This window comes from Salminus brasiliensis, chromosome 16, assembly GCF_030463535.1.
Source record: "Salminus brasiliensis chromosome 16, fSalBra1.hap2, whole genome shotgun sequence".
In the NCBI taxonomy this organism is placed as follows: Eukaryota; Metazoa; Chordata; class Actinopteri; order Characiformes; family Bryconidae; genus Salminus; species Salminus brasiliensis.
In genome coordinates this window covers 4,767,106-4,792,193 of record NC_132893.1, presented here as the reverse complement: position 1 = coordinate 4,792,193, position 25,088 = coordinate 4,767,106, and the positions used below count along the sequence as shown (strand labels likewise).

The 25,088-nt window shown below is 44.2% G+C and overlaps 1 protein-coding gene across 1 annotated transcript in view; it reads right to left on the bottom strand.

Moving 5' to 3' along the window:
- myo18aa (myosin XVIIIAa) overlaps nt 1-25,088 on the bottom strand; it is a 111,802-nt gene that overhangs the window by 75,891 nt on the left and 10,823 nt on the right. Inside the window, exons 2-4 of the mRNA XM_072658532.1 lie at nt 3,717-3,804; nt 2,537-2,643; nt 186-362 (exon numbers count right to left, since the gene is read on the bottom strand). Coding sequence (XP_072514633.1) covers nt 186-362; nt 2,537-2,643; nt 3,717-3,804 — 372 coding nt within the window. The remainder of the gene's footprint in view (nt 1-185; nt 363-2,536; nt 2,644-3,716; nt 3,805-25,088) is intronic.

Genomic DNA, 25,088 nt, shown 5'->3' with positions numbered 1-25,088 from the left:
ATTACTGTAGATCCTGAATTATTTATATTAGAGACTGAATCACTTATTGTAGATACAGAATCATTTACAGCAGACACTTAAATGTTTATAAAGATACTGAATCATGCACAAAAGTTACTGAAAAACAGGTTTTTATATTAAAAATAAAAAAGTCTGGGCTTCAAGGGGTCAGACTGGTGCCTTACCTTCTCAGAGTACATGGACGGAGCACTGACAGGGTTGATGAAGACAATGTTGGGCCCTGCATACGTGTGGATGAGGTTCCCTCCATAACGCTGGCGTAAAGCGTGCATGACGCTGGACTCGTTCAGGTAGGGCAGTGCAGACAGGTCCTCCACACGGTCAAATGAAGGAGGGTTCGCCTAAAAACCAGAACCAGAAATGTTCACCCCTTTACTTGCACAGTTACACACATCATATTACATATTGGTTTCATAGCTGCCACTGAATACGGGACTACATAATACAATAATCCCAGGATAAAAAATGGTTGGCTAATTGGATCTGTAGTAGCTAAAGGGTGGTCTCATATAATTATCGTTCAGTTGGAGTTGGAGTGTACGTGAAGTCTGGGGAGCTATCAATGTAATGAATCATATCTCTAATATAATAATATCTAATATAATGACAATAATAAGGGTTAAGAGCACGTCTTAAAGAAGTAATCTGCCAAAAAATCAAATGAACGTGATCGAATCACTGACCCCAGATGTTGTCAATCAGCCAAGACATGTTTGATACATGAGGTTTGCTTCTTTAGTTTACAACGGAAGACGTCAGGCTAACGTTGCTAACAAATACTGGACTTAGACTGTCACCAATCTCGTCTGGTTAAATACACGTCCAAAATCTTTATTTATTTGCTGCAAAGATGTACTGAAAAGCTATAAAACAACAAAAAAACATGGACAGACCTTATTTAAATTACATTAATGTCCGAATAACGTCCCACTGTGTGATACCACACGCTGTGCTGAGGTAAAAGTGGTTCCGGCCTTGCTGCCCAGCCTTTCAGCTCTGTGGAGACGTTATTTTAGTGTAGACTAAAGTAACTCATACCGTGTCACACCATCTTAATCACATCGATGTGTCTGCAAAAAAGAAATCCTACAATGTGGAACCTCATATGGATGATCACGTAGTTCCGGTTTTAGCTTAAATATTTTAATAAGATCTTTTTATTTATTTCTGAAGGAAATAAATGATTGATTTTGGCCACATATGTACCGAGACGAGATTGGTGACAGTCTGAGTCCAGTGTTTGTTAGCAATGTCAACCTAGCATCTCTCTCCTCTGTTTGGTGCATGATCCAGGGTCAAGGGGCGCCTGCATCTAGGGCCAGTGATAAATCACAAGTATTCGATTTCTCGCCAAACTGTTCCTGTAGCGTCATCCCTTAAAATGACCATCGCAGGCTGGAGCCCCAATCAAGCAGCAGACGCATGCCTGAAGACGCATAAACTTGCTGCTTTATGGATGTGTGAAGGCTCCAAGCAGATGGCATCCTAACAGCTTTCACTGTCACTTAGTGGCTGTCACTCAGCACAGCACCCGGGGTGCTAAACTGCCAACCCTACCACAGCAGGTCACAGATCTCCACTAATGACACAGTTTCGTCACAGACAGGAAGCAGGACCTGGCTCACATTGCTGATCACGCTGGTGCTAATTACTCCAGCCGTATTATATATATATATATATATATATATATATATATATATATTGTCACTTGTCACTGTCACTTAAAAATATAGTGGAACAAAAGTGAAATCCTTTTTTTAATGCTACCTAGAACATGTTTTCTATAGTTTTCGAGAACTTCAAAGAACTTTTTAAAAGAACTGTTCAAGCATTCAAATGCTGTTTTGAGTGTCACTGTCCTTACACTGTTACATAAAAGCCTAGTAATATTAGTGAAACTTAGAACTCAGAACTGTTTTTAAAATCTATACAGGGTCAGTTTTTTACATAAAAATGTAAAACCTAGTAACGTTAGTGAAATGTTATAGTTTTTTGTGTCAAGAATCATTTAGGTTCTACAAATCATTTTTTTCACCAATTCAAAGAACATCTAACAACGAATGAATTCAAACAATTCATTGAATTGGTCTTGTGACTGTAAAAACCTAGTAAAACAATAGTAGAACTCTTCTTTTAGTTCTGTCTAGATCAATGTTTAAAAAGTAGTTCTCCAGGTAGTTCTCCAAAAGAAGAGTTGGAGGCCACTTGAGTGCAGAGAGTGTAGAGTGTGTAGAGTCCCTCACATATGACCAGGGGTTCCAGAGACAAATGGAGAGTGGTTCTGGACACATTGCTAAAAGCTAAAGGCTGAACATTACTAGAAACAAGCTTGTGTTCCCATCAAACATATCTGGACCATCTGGAATGTGTTCATAAATCATCCCAAAACATTTGAGACCCTCTGCTTAAACTATCCCAGTGTATGATTTGGCAGATCTGGGTACAAGGTTCTTGTCATTCTTCAGGCCTTCTAAACCAGGCCAATCACCAGGCCCACATGACCCACATGACCCACCTTCTCCACGTCATCCTCGTCCACCTCCAGCAGAGTTCCATCGTGGTCCAGTTGGATCTTCGTCTTGCCCTCGGGAAGACTGTCTGCCTCCGTCTTCAGCTGCGTCGCTGTAGAAACAGAGGGCGGTCACAGGGGGCGGTCACAGGGATCAATAAAGCAGGCCTATTCTAAGCTTCCTCTCCAGCTTCAGTGTAGTGCAGTGGTGTAGACTTACACACGGTCATGTTTGTTTTTGTAAGGGAAGAGCAGAGCTATTGAAGAAATAATTTTTTTATCAAATGCAGCGAGTCTACAAGCTGCTACACCAGGCAGGGGGGTACATTTCTCAGCTCTGATCCTGAAGTTCTCCTGTCCTGCAGAATTTACAGCTGCCTCTGCTATTACACAATACAGCTCAACATGTTGACCTGACTATTCATATCACGGTTTGGTCAGATCTAGACATCAATTCTAAAGACACAGAAATTGGTCCAGTTACAGTCAGGTCCGGTCAGAAATGAATCTGGTTACAATCCAGTTCAGTAAGAAAATTTATCTGGTTACAATCCAGTTCAGTAAGAAAATTAGTCTGGTTACAATCCAGTTCTAGTTACAATCCAGTTCAGTCAGAAATGAATCTGGTTACAATCCAGTTCAGTCAGAAATTAATTTCGTTACAAACCAGTTCAGTCAGAAATTAATCTGGTTAGAATCCAGTTCAGTCAAAAATTTATCTGGTTACAATCCAGTTCACTCAGAAATTAATCTGGTTACAATCCAGTTTAGTCAGAAATAACGGGTTGAAACAGAACTGTGGCGGGTCACAATCTAATAAGGACAATTTTGTTGGATCACAGTCACAGAACTTTGTTGGGTTACAGTCGGGTTGGGACAGAACTATGGCGGATCACAGTCCGATCCATTTTGTCGTGTCATTTTCAGGCTCGAAAAAAAAAATTGCAAGGTAACAGTCAGGTCCAGATATGATGTGCTCATGTTATGGTTGGATTCAATAAGAAAATTCTGTCAGACTACGTTTCGGTTCGGACAGAATTTGGTCGGGTTACAGTCCGATCAGGTATCGAATTTGTTTTCGGTTCCGTTAGAATGACGTCTGTTCCAGTTGAAGCTCGTCGTCTGAGCAGCAAAAACACCAAAACACCAAAACGTGCATCGTGCGTTGCCCTGTAGCCCCACTGACCTAAAGAGAAGCCGTCTTTGTGGACCAGCCATACTTTCTCCGTGCCGTACCAGGCTCGCTCTGCGGCTATCTGCTCCTCTGTCTTCACCTGCAGGACAAACAGAAGAGTTTGGAGAGGAGTAATCAGCACAGTGTGAGGACACCACCATCTCCCATCTCACTTACCATGACCACACCAATGCAGCAAAGGGAGGCCAAGCACTCGTTTGGTCCCTCAACCGCCAATGAAGCTCTGTCATTCTCAGAGCCTCAATGACACACATGGTACATCCACACACACACAAAATGGTGACACATGACCATGAGTGTGTGAAGTGAAACCCGCAGTCTACTTCTGCAGTTTGAGGCTTGGTTCCTCTTCCTCTTTTTTTGGTAAAAGAGAGCTTTTGACACTTTGATCAGACAGGAGGAATCCTAGCCAACAATGCCAATGTAAGCTGGGCCCAAAGCACTCTGCAGGTCCAGTGCTGCGCTGATGGACAAATCTGGACAGAGAAGCTAGAGCAAGTCGCTCACTCATTCCTAGAATCACTCATTCCTAGAATCACTTATTCCTAGAATCACTTATTCGCGGTGTTGGGTTTCAGTATATTAGCTCTGCAGATATCGGCCGTTTATGAAGCCATAAAGCTATAGAGCTAAAGAGAGTGGAACAATGGGACGAGCTCAGGGGAGAGAGAGTAGGCGCTGTTCCTGGTAACACTACACTCCGACCAGGCTTGGAGGAAGAAACAGAGAGCAGATGGAGGTGACGGCCTGCCTCGCTTTATTATGGCTTCACCGGCTGATAGGTCTGTTATGATGGGTGTGTGAAGGTTTGGGTTACAGAGGTACTAAAAGGTCAGGGCTCTTTCAATGAGACTCTCTTGGCTAGTGAAGTCTGACCCGTAGCCCTAAAGGGAAGGTAATTATGACCACGGCCAGCAGGGAGAGCCAGCGGCCCACGGGAGTGCAGAGTGACCTACCTCGGCAGATCTACATGCAAGCTTTATTAGCAATATCAGCAATTTTTCAGAGAAATAATTACATCATACGTCAAATATGTCTTTGCTGATCTTCTGCTTGTTCAGGTTGGAGTAAATATCACTGTTCTCCAGATTATCACTTTAAGTCAAGCTCAAACTCCATATGGAGTATTATGGTCTGGCCAACATCCTGAGCTTTAAGACCTAATGAGGAAATTACTGGATGCTCTTATAAATAAAGCTACTTTCTTTGAGCGAGTGGTAGGAGAACCACTTTTGGTAAAGAACCTTTACATCAAGGGACTGTTCTCTAGAGCTTTAAAAGGTTCCTCACACTTAGAGTGTAATAAAGAGTGTAATAAAGACCTTGATGTGAGTGTGAGGAACCTTTAAATTGGTAAAGAACCTTGATATTAAATGAAGTGACTGTTCCCTGGAGCTTTAAAAGGTTCCTCACACTCACTCACATTGGTAAAGAACCTTGATATGAAGTGAAGGTTCCTCAGACAGATAAAGGGTTCCTTACACTCTTAGGGTGTAATAAAGATGTGAGACGGTTGAAGAACCTTTAAACTGGTAAAGAACCTTTACATCAAGTGACTGGTCCTTAGAGCTTTAAAAGGTTCCTCACACTCTTGTGTAATAGAGAAATGTGTGAAAAACCTTCAGATTGGTAAAGAACCTTGATATCAAGTGATGGTTCCTTTGAGCTGTAAAATGTTCCCCCCACTTCCCTACAGTGTACAAGAGATGTGAGAGTGTCAAGAACCTTTAAACTGGAAAAGAACCTTCACTTTAAGTGACTGTTCCTTAGAGCTTTAAAAGGTTCCTCACACTCTTGTGTAATAGAGATATATGTCAGTGTGAAGAACCTTTAAATTGGTTAGGAACCTTGATATCAAGTGAGGGTTCCTTAGACAGATAAAAGGTTCTTCAAAGTCTTAGGGTGTAATAAAGATGTGAGAGTCTGAGGAACCTTTAAATTGGTAAAGAACCTTGATATGGGTTGAAGGTTCCTCAGACAGATAAAGGGTTCCTTACACTCTTAGGGTGTAATAAAGATGTGAGAGTGTGAGGAACCTTTAAACTGGTAAAGAACCTTTACATCAAGTGACTGTTCCTTAGAGCTTTAGAAGGTTCCTCACACTGTACACCTCACAGTGTGTAATAGAGAAATGTGTGAAGAACCTTCAGATTGGTAAAGAACTTTGATATCAAGTGAAGGTTCCTCAGACAGATAAAAGGTTCCTCGTGTAGTGTAATATGTAAGATTGCAAGGAGCTTTCAAATTGGTAAAGGACCTTGAAAACACATGATGGTTCCTTTGAGCTGTAAAATGTTCCTCCCACTTCCTTACAGTATATAAGAGATGTGAGAGTGTGAAGAACCTTAAAACTGGTAAAGAACCTTCACTTCAAATGACTGTTTCATAGAGCTTTAAAAGGTTCCTCACACTCTTGTGTAATAGAGATATATGTCAGTGTGAAGAACCTTGAAATTGGTAAAGAACTTTGATATCAAGTGAAGGTTCCTTAGACAGATAAAAGGTTCTTCATACCTGTAGAGTGTAATAGAGATATGAAAGTATGAAGAACCACTGGTAAAGAACCTTTTTAAGGTGAAGTGAAGGTTCCTTAGAGTTTCAAAGTTTTCAAAGTTCTTTACACGCTCTACTACAAACATGTTTCTTTATGGAACTAAATGTGGGAGAACCTTCTGAACCTTCTGAACCTTCTAAAGGACCTTTTTTTCAGGAGAGTAATTCTCACAGCAAGACATGGTCATAAAAATACTGCAGAGCCACAAACAAACAAACAAACAAACAAATATAGAACTATCAGCAAACGCAGCACACACTGCAGCAGAACACTGAGAGAGAGGATCGTCTTCATCATGATTCATAATTGATGAGCTGCAGCAGGTGGTGAAGCTACACCTCGCCGCTGTGTTTGATTGAAGCCGTCCTCTCAGTATTCCGCTGCCGAATAAGCAGAGGCCTCTCTCTCTCTCTCTCTCTCTCTCTCTCTCTCTCTCTCTCTCTCTCCTAACACTCTACCATCAGAAGCAACTCTACATGGTAACAGGCTGCATTGTAATCACTCAGAGCTGTGAGCAGACCTTGAGTTGACAGGCAGCTGCATGGGCCGCCTGCAGGACAGCAACGGGGTCCTCTTCCGCCTTGGCCTGGGGGGGGGATATGGGGTTTAAAAATATGGGCATGAAAAACCAGGAGGAAAAAGGTCACTTTCAGAAAGGTCACTTTCAGGTAAAAGCAGAAGCTCACAAACACACACACACACACACACACACACACGAAATACATGGTGAAAAATGCAGAACAGTGATGTTTGTGTTAGTGAAGATATTTCAGTGAGGGGAGAATCAGGCAAAGTGAAAACCTGGATTAGTCAACAAGCCAAGGCACTTAGGGATCAGATCTGGGGTCAGTGAGCCTGTGTCTCAAAAAAAAAAAAACACAGCATAGGGTAGCAGCTCTTACAGCACTGCGGAGGAAATCTTTACAGGCAAGTAGTCCTAACAAATAAACCCAGGAAAGAAAGAAAGGAAGACAGCAGGTAAGTTATAAAGTAAGAAAGAAAAAAAGACAGAAAGAAATACAGACAGAAAGAAAGAAAGACAGACAGAAAGAAAGAAAGAAAGAAAGAAAGAAAGAAAGACAGACAGACAGAAAGAAAGACAAAGAAAAAAGACAGAAAGAAAGAAAGAAAGAAAGAAAGACAGAAAAAAGACAAAAAGAAAGACAGAAAGAAAGAATAAAAAAGAACGACAGAAAGACAGACAATAAGAAAGAAAGACAGAAAAAAGACAGAAAGAAAGACAGAAATAAAGAAAGACATAAAGAAAGACATAAAGAAAGACAGAAAGAAAGACAAACAGAAAGAAAGAAAGAAAGAAAGACTGAAATAAAGACATAAATAAAGAAAGACAGAAAGACAGAAAGAAAGACAAAAAGAAAGAAAGACAGAAAGAAAGACAGAAAGAAAGACAGAAAGACAGAAATAAAGAAAGACAGAAATAAAGAAAGACAGAAAGACAGAAAGAAAGACAGAAAGAAAGAAAGAAAGACAGAAAGAAAGAAAGACAGAAATAAAGAAAGACAGAAAGACAGAAAGAAAGACAGAAAGAAAGAAAGACAGAAAGACAGAAAGAAAGACAGAAACACAGAAAGAAAGACAGAAACACAGAAACAAAGAAAGAAAGAATGAAAGAAAGAAAGAAAGAAAGAAAGACAGAAATAAAGACATAAATAAAGAAAGACAGAAAGAAAGAAAGACAGAAAGAAAGAAAGACAGAAAAAAAGACAAAAAGAAAGAAAGAAATTCAGAAATTGTTACACAAACACACACACTGCAGCCAGAACACACATAACCACCAGCCCCAAAATACCTGAGAGGTTATTCCACTACAAAGCTGAGACAGCGTCTAGCCACACACACACACACACACACACACACAGCAGCCAAAACACACAAACGCACACACACACTGCAGCAGATAAAGGAAGGTGTTCAATTAGTCATTGATCATGACTTGAAAACAGTGCAGTGAGGCGCCGAGGCTTTAACTGAGAGTTCAGCCTGCATGAACAATCAGCCCAGTAAGACCAGCAGCACTGCGTCCCTCTGGGAAGAGGTCTCACTCAGGTCCTCCTCATTATTCATCGGATTAAAAAAAGGCAACAAGGGAAGGAACTCTCAGTGAAGTCTCCGAGCATCAGGCAATCGAGCAGCGGACTGATGAACGGAGGGGAACGAAGGGGGAGCCGGGAAATCCGCAGGACTGAGGGAGGAAAGACAGTGGAAAACAGGGGAAGTACAGGAATAATCTGCCCGTGGAAAATATTCCTCAAATTCCTGAAAAGCTTCAGGTGTGAAAGAGCAGCTCTCCCTGCACAGATCCCACTGTCCTCACACGTCAAACTAAACAGTAAAACCACATGGAGAACCGTTTATATCCGGCTAGAGACCTTCAGAGCCGTATCATCAAACACACGGTCCTTCTTCTCTCTGGTCCTGTCTGATATTAGCAGTTAGAGCTGTCGCAATGTACTCCACCACTCGTCCTCCACCGTTTGAAAAACAGTAATGAAGAATTTGTTTCCAGTCATTTTAGCATCTATAGTTCCCCTTCTCTCTCTGACATCTAGGCCTGAACCAGGAACAGATTAAAAAATGGGTCTACTGGGCACAGCTCAGCAGCTCCTGACACCAGCAGGTCCTTGGCCAGCATAGCATCACTTTTTTTAAGTTTGGAGTTAAAGAAAAAAAGACAAACAAAAAGAGACAAAAAGACAAAGAAAAAAGACAAAAAGAGTCAAGGACAGAAAGAAAGACAAAGACACATGGAAAGAGAGAAAGACACAAAGAGAGAAAGAAAGACTAAAAGAAAGAGACAAAAAGAGTCAAGGACAGAAAGAAAGACAAAGGCAATAGAATGAAAGATAGAAAGACAAAAAGAAATAGACAAACATAGACAAAGACAGAAAGACAAAAAGAGCCAGAAATACAGAAAGAAAGACAAAGAGAAAGACAGACAGAAAGACAAAGACATAAAGAAAGAAAGAAAGACAACAAGAGACAGAAAGAACAACTAAAATAAGGAGACAAAGAGAGAGAGACAGAAAGAAAGACAAAGGCATATAGAAACAAAGACAGAAAAAACAAAGACAGAAAGAAAGAGACAGAATGAGACAAAAAAAGACATAAGGCATATAGAAAGCAAGACAGAAAGACAAAAAGAATTAGACATAGACAAAGATAGAAAGACAAAAGGAGACAGAAAATACAGAAAGAGACAAAGACAAAAAAGAAAGACAAAAAGAAGGAGACAGAAATAGACAAAGATAGAAAGACATAAATACAGAAAAATGAAAGACAGATAAAAAGAGACAGAAAGAAAGACAAAGACAGAAAGAAAGACAGAAAGAAAGACAAAGACAGAAAGAAAGACAGAAAGAAAGAGACAAAATGAGACAAAGAAAGAAAGACAAAGACAAAGAAAGAAAAAAAGGAAGACAGACAGACAAAAAGAGACAGAAAGACAGAAAGACTAAGCACTGCTCAGCACTGATCAGTCCATCCCTGGCCTAAATGGAAAAGCTGAGTGTGAGGGTGTGCTCTGGATTGTGGGATTCGGGGAGGAGGTGGGGCTCGGTTGGTGGAGACGACCACCTGTCGCTCAGGCTCTAGCCATAGCAGTACAGCTGAGAGACTGGCAAACAGACGAGCAGGCTGAGGAGGGAAAGAAGAAGGCAGGACAGAGACAGAGACAGAGACAGAGACAGAGAGTTACGGGAGGTCTCTCCAGAGTGAGGATCTGCTCCAGTCGCTTGTGGTCCTCCTCAGTTGGGATCAGTAGAGATCCCTGGAGACAAATCCAGTGACAGACAGACATTTAGGACCGTTTAGGACACTCTGCAGTATTTACCGCGCGTCAGTTTTTACAGTAGAAACTGATTAGCGACGTCCTCATTCAATTACAACCCTTTCTCGCAGCCAAGATCCTACAGGATGATGCCTCCGCACTCAATTTGTGCAGGGTGTTGACTACTGTTAACACCGCAAATGGCTGAGATCCAGCAGCTAGTCCAGGTTTCTCACTCCTACAACTTAAAGGTCCCCTAGAACAGAATGGAGCTGTATTTTCCTTGGCATAGTGGCGAGCGGAGAGTTCAGTACACCCCCAAATTATACATACACCTAACCCCTTCTTGAGGCTTAACACATTGATAACTTTGGAAGAAGAAGTGTGGCTAACAAGGCTAAAGGCTAACACTAGCCATGAAGCCCAGTGCGGAGAAGTGCCGTCCGAAGAAGGCGCAACTACACGTAGGCCTGGGCGAACACTACGAGGTAGCTTTCCAGACATGGGTATCAAACCCACAACCCTGTGGTCGACAATCCAATAGGATCAAGGGCAAATTGGGACTTGGGGATTGGGACGTGTCCAAATTTTTTTCCTCTCCCAAGACTCCCAAACTACACAAATTACAGAATTGCCATAAAAAAAGGGGCGGATTTCTTCGTTCGACCCCTGTTTTTCAAATCTTATCAAAGCACCATCCTTTTCCCAAAATGCTTCCGCATCTTCCTGCAACTGGCCACTGTAAGGAAGATGCCTTTAGCCTGAGGCACATATACTTTGTGATCCTTGTTTAAGCTCTATGTTCACACACACACACACACACACACACCAGAAAGACAAGCAGGGCAACAGCAGGCAACACACCTGTTGGCCAGTGGCAGAGTTGGGCTTCCCAGCGGGGGCTGCAGAAGGCCGAGGCGCTCCCTTTACCTTCAGAGCAACACAACATCACAGCCATGTGTGTGTAAGGAAGTGTGAGCAAACCAATATATATATTTACACACACACACATACACCCACTCACACACACACACACACACACTATGTACCAAGTTTGCCAGTGACAACCATGCATTCAATAGTTCACAGGGAGTGACGTCCAAATTAGGGACCAATTCAGACTGCAAATGCATGTTATCACCCACAGCAGGGTGTACACTGCTAAACACACACTGTTAAGGCCATCACTGAAAATGCAGAGGTAGCGCTGTTAGCTTTGTTGCTAACCAGGCTAATCACTTGAGCGAATGTTAGCTAGGCCTCGGATAAATGAACATTTAGGGACATCATGCAAAGCATGATGCGTTAGCTCACATGCTCATCTGAGGCTAATTTATGTTAACTACAGTTCATTTCTGGGGTTGTTCCCTAATTATTGGTTAGGAGTGGACTGTCCGACTGTCCAACCACAAAAACAATAGGGTTAGGTTCCATGCCCACTGGGTTAATGACACAGCAGTCCAGTGTGTTAGTTCCTTTTTCCAATGGCACCTGCATTCCGGCCGTACATGCATCCGTAGCTCATGCCTTTCGTACCTCTGGCTTCCGTACCGCTGTAGGCCGTGGGGCAGGAACGAACCCTGCAGGGGGTGCAAGTGGGTCCACTTTGGACCTGGGGATGAACCCTGCTACAGGGACGAAAGGGTCTCGTTTCGGGGCAGGAACAAATCCAGCGGGCGGTGCAAGAGGGTCAGGTTTGGGTGACGGGACAAAACCAGCTGGTGGAACGGGAGTATTGGGCTTAAGGTTTGGGAGGAAACCAACGGGTGGAGCCAGTGGGTCTGGTTTAGCAGGTGGGATGAAGCCAGTGGGTTGGGCGAGAGGGGCTACTTTGGCAGGTGGGATGAAGCCAGTGGGTTGGGCCAGAGGGGCTACTTTGGCAGGTGGGATGAAGCCAGTAGGTGAGGCCAAGGGGTCTGGTTTGGATGGTGGGTTGATGCTAGAGGGTGGGGTGAGGGGGGTTGGTTTATGGGAAGAAAGGAAGCTCACAGGCGGAGCCAGGGGGTCTGTTTTCGGAGGGTTGGCAGTGGGTGGCGGTGCTGGAGCTGGAGCTGGGACCTCCTGCTTGTTCTCCTCTACAGGTTTCTGGTTCTCCACACTCTCCTCTTTGGCCTCCTTGCGGTCAGCGGCTCGAGAGCGAGCGCGATGCTCTTTGGTCCTGCCCCGCCCCATGAGACTGGCCAGACCCATAGAGATATCGTCCTCCTGACTGGCGGCTTTGGTTGTTTTGGGCACAGAGGTGGCTGTGGAAGTGGGTTTCGGAGGTTCTGGGGCAGGAGGGGATTGCTCCTCCAAACCTGGTCCCACCCTCCTAACCACCCTGCGCACCACAGGCTTAACTTCACTGCCATTCTGGTTGGGACTGCTGATGGAACTGGCACTTCTTTGGTCTGCAGGAGGGTCGGCAACCCTGCGACCGACTGGGGGGCATTGGGCAGCTCCGCCACCTCCATCTACCACAGATTGAGACTGACCACTCATGCTGCCCTCGCTGTCCGACTGTGCACACCAACACAAACACACACATACCCAAGGTGAGGTGATACCCATTAGGAAATGGAGAAGGTGAAGAGCGCCATCTATCAACTAGCATGGTTTAGCGAAGAGGAAAATGCCCCAGAGACCAAGACATCCAAAAAATTTAGACTTGAGATCCTGAGATGAGGCCAATTTTTAGGGTTTACGCAGTTTCAGAACTTTAAACATTCGTAAAAGGAGGGGTTAAAGATCACAGACTTCAGGCAGCCACTTGTCTACTGTTGTATATCCAGGTCTGACGATTTCCCAAATCAACTACGTACAATAAGCGAGAAAACTGACCAAATCTTGAATCCTCGTCCAACAACTTCGGGTGATATGCATCTGCACTCTCCCGGCACACCTCCTTGGTCATGCCACACTGCTACACAGCTAAGACACTAAGACAGCAACTTGACAGTTTACAACCATCAGCATCATGTAGGACACTGCAATGCAGAGGAACCTACAGAGGAACCTTCTACAGAGGAACCTGGACAGCGGCCTTTCATTCCTTGCCTCTACAGGGCAGGACCACTTCACTTCACCATGATTGGGCAGGGAACCGGCAAAGAGAAGAGCAAGAAGGTCCCTCTTTTTGTTTAGGTTTAAGGTAAGAAAAAGGATAACAGCAGAAATTACAACCTCATCCCTGGTCAGATAGACCACTTAGATCTTTTGACCCTACTGGAAGACACACCTTCATATCGATCCAGACTGTGATGGTGCTGGTTCTCTTCCAGGTGGGAGAAGATTCCGGCGCTGCGCTGAAGACGGAGGTACTCGTGGAGCTCTGCACTGGCCTCCAGCCAGCCTCCAGCTCCGAACACATGCTGACTCCAATATTTATAAAGACACACACACACACTCCGACAGACCTGGAGTGCCTCACACACCTTCCATTAGCTTAGTCCTGCTCATGCCTGTCTCCAGCTATTTCGGTATTTCCTCTACCGACCTGCTTCTCCTCATCTCCCTCTTTCTCTCCATTGCCCTCTGTCGTTCCAAAAGACCCTCCCACTGCCAGGGCAGCTGCGATTGGTGGAGGAGGGAGGCTGGATGTGTCGATCAGTGGAGCACGCCGCCCAGCTTGGGCGATCACGTGCACTCCTGCTCTGAAGGGAAGAAAATCAGAGCTGCTCCACAGCTGCAGCACCATTACTGAGGTGGGTTGACAGTATTCAGCGTTGCAGCAATGCCTCGAATAGACCTCCAGGATTATCCCCGAACCTCAGAAAGCTTTGACAATGAGTATAATAGCAAAGCCTCAGTGTGTACTGTATCTATGCCACCAGGTCGGACAGATCCTCGGACAGTTTAACGGATCAAGGATCACCTCAAGGATATTTCCATGTTCCCATCTCTCTGTATTCTTCACCATAACGATGTTTGCTTTAGCAGATTCGAGGCAAATCCCTCTGATCCCACAGGAGGGGGAGTTGTCAGAGATATGTCTTGCAAGGTCTCCCAGCAGATTAAGCTGGCTTTGCTAAGACGAACAGGTAACCATTAGCAAGCTTGGCTGGGATCACTTTACCTGCCAAGAGCAAATCTGAGCTAAACACAGCAAATGGAACCGTCTTCCACAGCCTACCATTCGCTTTCAGTGCTGCAGTCTATTGCGCTCAACTAAGGGCCCCTTAGAAGAGTGGAAAACCAGTGCTCTCTTAAACCCGACAATTACAGAGAATGTAAAACAGGCAGGCAGCCAAGAACCTTGCCTGTGGAGAGAGGAAGAGCTGCTACTCCTTTCATTTCACATTCCACCCATCACACAGAAATACTGACCTCCGCTGTGTCCTACTGTCATACTCTTCACTATCACGCAAGAGCGCACAGTGTTATTACAACCAGAAGACCTCGGCCCATATTCCACTTACATCTTCATTCACTTCTGTGGTCTCAGACCAACACTCTTACATCCGGGGTGTTGAACATAAGCCCTACTGGAGCTGAACTGGTTTGACCTGGGAAGCTTCTGGGCTTTTTTCCTAGTAGTAATCTTAAACTGGTCTGAGAGGAATGTCCAGTATGAATCCAGTGTGAATTTATGATTTGTGTTGTGTCTACAGTCCAATAGTAATAACTGGAGTGATTATATTCCAGTATGAATCTGCAGTGTGTGCTTTTTTACAGTCTGATAGTAATAACTGGAGTGATTATATTCCAGTATGAATATACGGTTTGTGTTGTGTCTACAGTCTGATCTTAATCCGGTATGAATCTACAATCTGATAGCAATAACTGTGGAGTGACATTAAACTGTCACTAACACTAAACAGAGTGGTTTTGATCCAGTATGAATCTACAATTTGTGTTGTGTCTACAGTCTGATGGTAATAGCTGTGGAATGATCTTAAACCAGTATGAATCTACAATCTGATAGCAATAACTGTGGAGTGGTTTTGATCCAGTATGAATCTACAATTTGTGTTGTGTCTACAGTCTGATGGTAATAGCTGTGGAATGATCTTAAACCCGTATGAATCTACAATCTGAAAGTATTAACTGTCGAGTGTTTTTGATCCAGTATGAATCTACAATTTTTTGTGTCTACAGTCTGATGGTAATAACTGTGTAGTGATCTTAATCCGGTTTGAATCTACAATCTGATAGCAATAACTGTGGAGTGACATTAAACTGTCACTAACATTAAACAAAGTGATTGTAATCCAGTATGAATCTGCAGTGTGTGCTTTTTTGCGCTCTGATAGTAATAACTGTGGAGTGATCTCAAACCAGTATGAATCTATAAGTTGTGTTGTTTCTACAGCCTGAGAGTAATTTGTAGAAATTGTAGAAAGCTTTTAATCCAGTATGAATCTATAATTTGTGTTGTGTCTACAGTCTGCTATGTGCACAGTCTTTTACAGTCTGATACTCCTAATAAAGTGTATGATTCAGCAGGGTGTGTAGGTTTTACAGTAATTTTAAACCAGTATGAATCTGCAGTGCATAGTTTCTGCAGTTGGTCAGTAATAACTGTGGCGTGCGTTTAATGCAGTATGAATTACAATGTGTTGTATGTACAGTCTGGTAGTAATAACTGTGGAGGGGTTTTAACCCAGTATGAATCTATAACCTGTGTTTTCTACAGTTGTTGTTGTTTAAATCCCAGTTCAAACTGATCCAGCTCCATTAGGGCTTAGCATGGACCAATGACATCTCATGTTAGGAGCTAAAACCCAGATTCTACCTGACAGTCTAACGTCATGTCATGATTTAGTCTAGTAAAAGCAGACGGCCATCTGAAGTCTGTGATCTCTGCATTCAGAGCCTGCGAGTTTACCACGGGACCAAAGGAGATGCGATCAATGGGAATCTGCTTTCAGCACTTACATTTGAGCCTTTGGAGCCGGGTGGGTTTTCATCTTTAACCTATTGGAAGGCAGGTAAATAAAAGGGGTTTGGAGGTTAAACCCAGGACGAGGTCTACATATCACAGACATACGTGGACATAACCCTCATCCCACTTTTCCCATTCCAATAAAAAGAGCACAATGCGGTTCGGCCGCCCGAAAGAACAGGATGACACAGGGTTATGTGCTATAAATAAAACTGGATATATATTTTTTTTGTCGTCAATAATCTGAAAGCTCAAACAGGTCTGTCAAAGTCAAACTGGATTTGACCTGGATGAGGTCACAACTTTGAAAGGTCTAGCCTGACCACATCAGCCATAATCCTGAGGAACATTCTCATTAGGTAAACCGCAGCTAAAAAAGAAGCTCAGCCTGTCTATTGCGAAGCTCTGCCAGCAACCTCAAAAATGAGAAGTGACGGGGAAGTCTTTTAAAGGAGCCCTGCTGACTTTCATCCAGTATGAATCTGCTATGTGTGCAGTTTTTACCGTGCTTGGGTAGGAATTGTGAATTGATTTGATCCAGTATGAATCTGCTGCATGTGTCATTTTCACAGTGCAAGAATAAAAAACTGTGAAGTCATTTTAATCCAGTATGAATCTGCAGTGTGTGTGTTGTTTTCACAGTTTTGCTTGTGGGGTGCCTTCAATCCAGTAGGAAGTTGCACTTTGTCTTTTTTACAGTCAGACTATAATAATTACAATTACAATCTGGAGTGATTTCATCCAGTATGAATCTACAGTGCAGTTGGTGTGGTTTTTACAGTTCAAGAGTAATTTGAATCCAGTATGAATCTGCAGTGCTGTTTTTATAGCTTTTAAAGTGCAAGAGTAATGATTCTGGGGTGATTTCATCCAGTATGAATCTGCAGTGCAGTTTATATAGCTTTTTAGTGCAAGAATAAAAACTGTGAAGTCATTTTAATCCAGTATGAATCTGCAGTGTGTGTGTTGTTTTCACAGTGCAGGAGTTTTACTTGTGGGATGTCTTCAATCCAGTAGGAAGTTGCACTGTGTCGTTTTTACAGTCAGACAATAATAATTACAATTACAATCTGGAGTGATTTCATCCAGTATGAATCTGCAGTGCTGTTTGTATAGTTTTTTAGCATAAGAGTAAAAACTGTGGAATAATCTTAATCCAGTATGAATCTGAAGTGCAGTTTGTATAGCTTTTTAGAGGTCAAGAGTAATTATTCTGGGGTGATTTCATCCAGTATGAATCTGCAGTGCTGTTTGTATAGCTTTTTAGCGTAAGAGTAAAAACTGTGGAATAATCTTAATCCAGTATGAATCTGAAGTGCAGTGAACAGCCTTTTCTTGTAGCTAAACTGAAACGTGGCTTGGACAAATTCACGGATCTGCGGAAAAACTGGTTACCGAGTGTAAACGAAACAACCAAATACACTACATTCCACTGTATCATCTGCATGCAGTCAATGAACACACACACACATATACATACATACACATATATACATACATACACACTCACACAGAAAAATCAAACAGCACAGACGAAATTCCACTTCCCTTTTTTTCCCAGAATGAAAAGCGTGATGAGAAAGCCATGGAGGCAGGCCTGCGGTCATGGGCCGAGCAGGTCGAAAGGAGGCAGAGATCAGAGGAGGGCAGGAGAGAGAGAGAGAGAGAGAGAGGAGGGATGAGAGAGGAGAGGACAGTAAGGAGGCAGGGGGATGAGATGGGAGGATCACAGCGGGCAGGTCTTCAAATGAAGCGGCTGGGCAGGGGGGTGAAATGGGCAGCTGGTGGAGGCAGAACAGAGAAGAGGAGATGGAGAAACAAGAGCAGAATGAATCGGGTGCAGCTTGAGGACCATTCACATCGGCATTGGCAGACGCTGGACTACTGCACTAATATACCTTCAGTGGATAAAGTTTGTGGACACCTGCTCCTCCAGGGCCCTCCACGCTTTGCTGCAGTTGCTGCAGTAACAGCTTCTACTCTTCAGGGAAGTTCTACATGGTTGTACACTGCCCAGAGGATTTGACTGCATTCAGCCATGAGAGCATGGAATTGGACAGAGCCCCATCATCGCTTGCCAGGCGTTTTTGGTTTTTGGTCCATTCATGATGAAATTTTCATATGCTGTAGAGCAGGAGTGGGGAACTCCAGTCCTGGAGGGCCTGATTCTGGCGCAGTTTGGTTGTTTTCCTTCTCAAGCACACCTGATTCAACTAATTCATTAACTGACGGGTTTAGGAGATGCGCTAGAGCAGGGAAACCACTACACTGTGCTGGACTCCGGCCCCCTGTACTGGACTTCCCCACCCCTGCTGTAAAGGGCTGCTGTTGTTAAAAACAAATACAGAAATAATGCTCCTAAAATGCTAATCTAGCTTTCAGAATATCAGAAACACTCCAGACTTACACTAATCACACTGAAAAACTCAAAATGTCCAGAGTAGAGTCCAGAGTCCAACAGTAGCCCTTATCAGAACCGTCCCATTAAAGAAATGCAATCTACTCCACGGGACGTACAACTTTCATTAACTTCTATAAATGCAAAGGAATCTTCAGAGTTACACCGAAGTGGTTTGGTGAGGAGTTGTTTTACAGTGGTGGTGAATGGGACCAGACGTCTGGTAAGTTTAATGGTTCTTAAAAGCTGCATCCCAGACTTGTTATTATCTGGAATGGTCATGAATACGCTGACCGATGCCTGACGCATCGTTTAACAACAATTTCACGATGAGTCTTTTGTCCCCTTTAAGTTTTAAAATACACACATGGAGGAGGGACACATGCAGGGCATTGTAGGGTAAAATAGTCCCCATTTCTTTTCAAATTTATCACTATTTTACCAACATTAACATTACATATATCTCATATATCTCAGAAGACATGGTGTGGTGGGTTCACTGGTCAGTTTGGATAGTAAATAAAGTGGCTATGTTTGTTGTAGGCATTGCAACCCCTGGTTCCATTCACTATCACTGCAGTGAAGAGGTTTCTCTACAATTAGGCACTATAGCGTACAATACTCAGGTCACGTTAGACATCTGAAAAGCAATGGCCGTGTGCCGCTAAAGGGTGAAGGACTAACCGTTGTTGATCCAAGAAATCCTCTCTGAAGCACTTTTCAGATTTCTAAAGCAACAGAAACGCTGACCTGCCCCTCCAGTCAATCAAACGCCCCAAAGCGTAATGACACCTTGTTGACACAGCTGATTTCCTCAACCCCACCAAACCAAATGCTGGAAGCAAGTTCACACCGAAGTGACCCAGCGTCAGCCTACCCCGAGTCCACAGGCACCACAGAACTCTACAGCAGATTGCACTGAGCTTTCATCAGCGGCCCATGACCCACTATAAATAGAGCCAGTGGCTGAGTAGGCCTCTGTGAAGCAAGCTGAGAAAGCATGGCGGTCTTATCTCTACAGAATTAGCCTGACCACCAGCACATATACACACACACACACACACACACACTCAAAGTGCGGCCTAAAAGTACCAGTAAAAATACCTGTAAAAATACTCTGCACCCAAGCCGGTTGTATCCTTGCCTACAAGTGGATTAGCCCCCGGTCCGAGTCTCGCGTGAAAGTCTTCCGTGCTGAGGGAGCCGGCGTGTGGGCCAGGACGTCGCTGCTGTGGGGAGCACTGGGGTAAAGCAATGCCTGACGCTGAAGGTACAGGCAGGAGGGAGGGGAAGCAGCTGCCACTGCTTACACAGAAGGGGGGCTAAAAATAACAGCCAAACAGCACCATGGCTGTTACCCCCACCACTATCTTACTCTACTCCAGCCAGACCTCTCCTGTGCACTAGAGGGGGCAGGGCTTGGCTGGTTGAGGGTACCTGGCTAGTTCTACAAATCCTATCTACACTCATAAAAATAAAGGTGCTACAAGGGTTCCTTTGGCGATGAGGAACCTGATCAAAATGGTTCCTCAATCGTGCACCATGACCCAGGGATCGCTGATTTGAATCCCAGGACATGCTGCCTGCTGCCATCAGCAGCCGGAGCCTGAGACAGCACAATTGACCGTGCTCTCTACGGGTGGGTCGATGTCTCTCTCTCTCTCTCTCTCTCTCTCTCTCTCTCTTTTTCTCTCCCCACATCACCTCAGTGTGATGCTGGTCGGCGCGGGTATCTGCTAGCTAATGTATCAAAGCTGGGTACCCGGCACTTTCTTCAGAGGAGGAGGCCTTAAAAACTGTCCATAACAACAGCGGACTCTGGAAAGTGGTGGTTTTAATGTTATGGCTCGTCGGTGTATATCAATACATGCTGTAATTCTAGTACTCAGGCTGAGTGCAATATAAGCATGTGGGGACAAAGAGTACTCATTCACCAATCAGCAATCTGCATTACACTCAAATGACCTCTCCAGAACCCTCGCTGATACTGGAGCTCACCAGCAGGGGCTGCCACTTAAATATCTCACTGTTTTTCCTCAAACCTCCATTAGAGGGAGACATTCATGCACAAGTGCCCTAGTTTGGGTTTGAGTACACCAGTATATCCTCTCCTATCTGCCAGCGAACAGATAAGATTGTAGGGCTCTGTGGCTCAAATTCGCTTAGGCCTGGAATACCTGACGTAAAAAAAAAGATGCCTCTAAGTAAGATAACGTGGTGTAACGCCCTTTCTAGCACTGGGCTGTGGATCAGTGGAACTGCAGTGTTCTCTGGACTGATGAGAACTCTCTGGAGTGGCAGAACCAATCATCCAACATCAGCAGCTCTGATCCTCACCGAGCCTCTTGTGGCTGAATGCAATCAAATCCTCCCAGCAATGTTCTGGCATCTAATGCACAGCCTTCCCAGAGGAGTAGAGGCTGTTACTGCAGCAAAGATGGAACAACCGCCTGTTTAATAAATACCCTTGACTTCAGAACAAGCGCTTGAATGAGCAGGTGTCCACAAACTTTTGTTTTTTGACACACTGTGGAGGTGCACGTTCAATAGTCGCAACGGAAGCTGAACAGAAGCTGTCCGAGTGCATTTGACCTACATATTGGCTTTTATTGTTTACTGAATTGAACAAAAAGGCCTGTGGCCTGCAAACAGCTGTATGCTTGACCCTTGCAAGTGGCAACAGTCCAGTTGGCAGGTCAACTTGAAAGGCCAGAAAGGATAAACCATGAGAACTGGAATAAACAATAAAGGAATTACAAACTGGACAAGCGTAATAACTCAGAGCACTGTGTCTTAAATGGGAGGGGGGCCCACTGATCTGCAACTAGGTCCACAATAGTGCTACATACACTATATGGACAAAAGTATTGGGACACCAGCTCACTCATTGTTTCTTCTTGATCTTCTTCTTAATCAAGTGTATTGAAAAAGAGTTCAACCTGCTTTTGTTGGAGTAACTGTCTACTGTCCAGGAAAAAGGCTTTCTACTAGATTTTAAAGGAGCATTGCTGTGAGGATTTTGACTGATTTGACTGTATTCAGCCACAAGAGCGTTATTGAAGTCAATATGTTGGATGGATGATCACCACCCCAATTCATCCCAAACGTAGTGGATGAAGCTCCACCACCATCATTCCAGAGAACACAGTTCTTTCACTGCTCCATAGCTCAATGCTGGGGGGCTTTATACCCCTCTGGCCCACACCTGGTATTAGGCAGTGCTGTGTCAGCAATGGATGCAGCTTAAAGTCCTGAATGCATTCATTAGATGTCCACAAACAGCTGACCCCAACAACTTTCTGTTTTGGAGATGTTCTGACCCAATCATCTGACCATACCTTTACGGTCATGCTTAGAGAGACATGTAGAGATAGGATAGAAGCTCATTTGCATATCCCACCCATCAGTACAGCAGTCCAACCAAGCTAATTAGCCTCAGCGCATCAGAATTCATCAAGCTTCCCGGACTCCACGTCAGTCATCCAGCCCTTTTCTCTCTCCTGGTTCCGGCTGGGCTGGGTTCAGAAGCAGCCTAGCACAGATAACACGCCGAGCACACCCCACAGGGGTGAATGCCACGCTGACAGATGGCACGGCGGCAGGGTCAGGGCCTGCCATATGAGCACAACACAGCCCGTCAGACGCCAGTCAGAATGACACACAAACAACAGAAAGTCAACAATACGAACAATATGGACTCACTCAAAACCGTGGCGGGACCGGGGTTTTATGGCAACACCAATCACAGGAAATTCACTACTGTGACTTACAACACTGTGTAGACATGATTACACCCTTCATTCAAAGGAGGGTGTCGCGAGGGGGATATTTAAGCTTGTATTAATAAAGTAAACACTGCTCCCGAGTGGCCCTGCTGTCTAAGCGTTAGGAGATTGCTGGTTTAATCCCCAGTGATGCCACAGCCATCTGTGGCTGGCAGTCCCAGAGAGCACAACTGGCCTCACTCTTTCTGGATAGGTAGGATAGGTTTGAGGTTCTGAGGGCATTGCATTCTGTGGTTATGATGGACACCATTATCCCACAATGCAGTGTGAAACAGAAAGGGAGGGGCTACAAAATTGTAAAAGCAAAACTGTTGGATAATGATGCAGGTGACGTGTGTTAGCATAGCGACGCTTCATGACCGGCTTGACCAGCTTAAGCTGTGCTTTAAAACCTGATGGCTGGTTTGTTAGCTGGTAGCTGGTTCATAACTGGTCAGACCATCTAAAACCAGCATGCATCTCGAAAGTCTATCTAAAACCAGATTGTATTTGATTAAACCATCTAAAACCAGCTTGTAACTGGTAGCTGGTTCATTACTGGTCAGGCTATCCAAAAACTAGCTTATAGCTGGTTATACCATCTAAAACCAGCTTGTAACTGGTAGCTGGTTCATTACTGGTCAGGCTATCCAAAATCCTTGTGGCTGGTAAATCCATCTAAAACCAGTTTGTAACTGGTAGCTGGTTCATTACCAGTCAGTCCATCTAAAACCAGCTTGTAACTGGTAAGTCCATTTACAACCAGCATGTATCTAGTAAGTCCATCTAAAACCAGCTTGTAGCTGGTAGCTGGTTCATAACTGGTCAGTCCATCCAAAAACTGGCTTATAGCTGGTCATACCATCTACAACCAGTTTGTAATTGAGAAGTCCATCTAAAACCAGTTTGTAACTGGTAGCTGGTTAATCACTAGTCAAGCAATGCAAAATCCAGTTTGTAGCTGGTAAGTCCATCTAAAACCAGCTTGTAACTGGTAGCTGGTTCATAGCTGGTCAGACCATCCAAAACCAGCTTGTGACTGGTAGCTGGTTCAACACTGGTCATGCCATCTAAAACCAGCTGGTAGTTGATTTGACCCTCTAAAACCACTGTAGGTGTTATTCTGTAAATGGCTACTAACACCTAACTTAACAGAGAGTCTAGCTGATGTTTCAGTAAGAGTGTTGGTCATTAATATGCATGAGCTCATTATCATTGTTAATGTTTTTGATTGGTTGTTACTGAAGTCAAGTGTGAAAAAATGTTAATCCTGACGCGGGTTGCTAGGCATCGACACAGTGACTTAATGAATGGGAGTAAAACACGGCGGCTACTGAAGACTGAGGTCCAGAGTCGTTGGTCAGAAGAACACCTCTGTAAACTCCAGCAACTGCGTGGATTGGAACCGCGATTAGAACTGGGAATCTTTGGACCTGGTAAAGCTAACATACATCACACACATCAAACCACAATGTATTTATTCTAATGTGGACAGAACAGCTAAGCTAGGTTAAAGTCCCCGGCTGGGACACATGCCCCATTAACCCTGCACCTAGCATTAATGCCACGCCTTCAGCATAATGCATTGAAAACATCTCAAGATGTGAGGTCTAAACTCTGACCGCACCCTCAACCTGGCACCCTCACACTAAACGCAGACAAACTAGACTGCTGGGTCATTGCTGATAGCTTCTGTTGGCCCATCCAAGCCACGCCTCCTTTCTGCTGGGTAATCCAGTGTGACTTCCTCCCTTTTGTAAAGCCCATTGGCTCTATTCTTAGCACTGCTGGTTAATCCGGTGCTTGCTAATGCTGTGCGATCACCACCATCGTCCAGCGCTGGCTGGCGGTGTCAGAGACACTGGGGGACCAGTAAGAGACTAAGCCCATCTGCTCATTTCCTTGCTGCAAAGCCTAGCGGCTGAAATCGGGTGGGGAAAGAGGAAGTATGCAAAGAGGAAGGATGCATAAGCATCACTGGATGAGTTGTGCTTGTAGCTGATCGTAGCTGGTCATACCATCTAAAATCAGCTGGTAGCTCCATCCAATACTTTTGGGATGAGTTGGGATGAGTTGGGGATCGGGTGGGTTGGTGGTCATCCATCCCAACAAACCCGAAAGCCTTCGTACCTGGACAGGTTTTGATGCCCTTGATTTCAGAAGAAACTATGGATGAGCAGGTGTCCCAATACTTTTGTCCATAAAATGTATATGAATATGGGCAGGGGACTGAATGGTATGTTTTAAATGTTACAAAAAGTGATATGGGTCTTTAAAACATGCAGCGTTGGACAATGTTCCCAGTATGTATTTAAAACCCTTATGAGGTCAAAGGTCATCCTGTGTCAGGATTTGAGCCTTTTTTAGAGGATTACAGGCTATCAAGGCTGTCAAGCCCACCATCAAATGCAGCATCTAAATTAGGGTTTGACTACACCTTAATAAACATACCTACAGGACACTTGACACATGAGGTCCCAACAACCGTGTAGGAGGAGTGGTGCCTTCTGGCCTCCAGCTCTCCTCCACTACTGTTATCAGTCCAAATACAGGACTTGATGAATGTGCCAACATGGGCCAACAGCAGCTCGAGTGTGTGCGTGTGTGTGTGTGTGTCTGCAGTCACACACTCGAGCTGCAGCCGAGCTGTGAGTCAAGAGTTCAAAGGTTCGAGGGCGGGCCTTACTGCAAGTTTACCCACAAGGCCAATCAAAGGGCAGCGGTGGGAGTGTTGCCAAAGCAAGCTCAGGTTTGATCTCCTCTCTTTGGAAGCCTGTGAGAAATCTCAGTGGACAGATTATTGTTGTAGCTCAAAACGAAAGACATAACTTCATGAATAACACATTTATAGTCCCAAAACTCCCTGTTTACTCTGTAAATGAGGTAATCAGCGGGTGTTTTACAAATGTAAACAGACAGATGGATTTGAATTTGCTGGCTTCCAGGCCAGCTGTCTCTGTCTTGTAAAAATTTGCAACATACTGAGCCCAAAGTTGT